General features: G+C 48.3%; 1 protein-coding gene across 1 annotated transcript in view; it reads left to right on the top strand.

The window, feature by feature from the left end:
• The first annotated feature begins 624 nt into the window (after positions 1-624).
• Positions 625-1,097, top strand: part of LOC101566979 (translin-like) — a 1,025-nt gene continuing 552 nt past the window's right edge. The window contains 1 exon segment of the mRNA XM_012515849.2: positions 625-1,056. Coding sequence (XP_012371303.1) covers positions 728-1,056 — 329 coding nt within the window. The 5' untranslated portion in view covers positions 625-727.

The raw sequence follows: 1,097 nt of genomic DNA, 5'->3' as shown, positions 1-1,097 counted from the left end.
GAGGGGTTGAAACCTTAATGTTACAGGCAGGGCTTCATTTCTATAGAATACAAAGCATTGTTTCTTCCATTTTTAATAGCTTGGCAAGAGAAGACAACAGCTCCTGCACATTTCTAGGTAGCAGGACACGGCTCGCTCAATCCTTGCTGAACGCTGCACAGGAGTGATAAGCTTCATTTCTTGTGCTTTGGGCATTCCACTTACTCTAGGGATGAAAGAGATCTGTAACTTGATACCAGGATGATTATCCTGCCCTGCCTCAGGTATTTGGGGCCTTGCTGGAACTTGGTCCTTGTCCTCTGCAGGAAGACAGGACTCTCCAGGTTCCATCTTCCTGGCCAGTTCTTCCATCAATTGGTATTAGTTGCAGCAACTGAAGAGTCAGAGGCAGTTCCTTGCGTAACTCTGTTTTGATCTTATGCAATATTCAGAACAACTTCCCACAACTGGTTTTGCTCCATTTTTAATGGCCTCTTTGTACAACCCAGTGACATCTAAGGTGCCTTCTCTTACCAATAGCTTTGCTTTGCAGATCCAGAATTTGGCAAATTTTTTAGCCTCCAGAATGTTGGACAAAATGGTAAATATTTCATTAGAAAGTATACCCTCGGTAGGGCCGGGTGGACGCGGCAGTGACGGGCGTAGGGATAGACTGCTCTGGTAGTCTGCGGAACGCGTTTCTGGGGTCGCCCTTGCCACACTGGCTGATTGCTGCGTACCTGGCGCCATGTCTGTGAGCGAAATCTTCGTAGAGCTGCAGGGCTTTTTGGCGGCCGAACAGGACATCCGAGAGGAAATCCGAAAAGTTCTACAGAGTTTAGAACAAACAGCTCAAGAGATTTTAACTCTACTGCAAGGGGTCCATCAGGGTGCTGGGTTTCAGGACATTCCAAAGAGGTGTTTGAAAGCTCGAGAACATTTTGGCACAGTAAAAACACATCTAACATCGTTAAAGACCAAGTTCCGGGCTGGTGAGATGGCTCAGTGGTCTAAAGCACCTACTTAGAACAAGCTTAACTAGAGCACAGGGACCGCGGTTCAATCCCCCAGCACCACATGCCAGCCAGCCCCGCCCCCTGGTGGGCTGAGCTGGCCAC

This window comes from Octodon degus, unplaced genomic scaffold, assembly GCF_000260255.1.
Source record: "Octodon degus isolate 3935 unplaced genomic scaffold, OctDeg1.0 scaffold00080, whole genome shotgun sequence".
In the NCBI taxonomy this organism is placed as follows: Eukaryota; Metazoa; Chordata; class Mammalia; order Rodentia; family Octodontidae; genus Octodon; species Octodon degus.
This window is presented reverse-complemented; position numbering and strand designations above follow the sequence as displayed.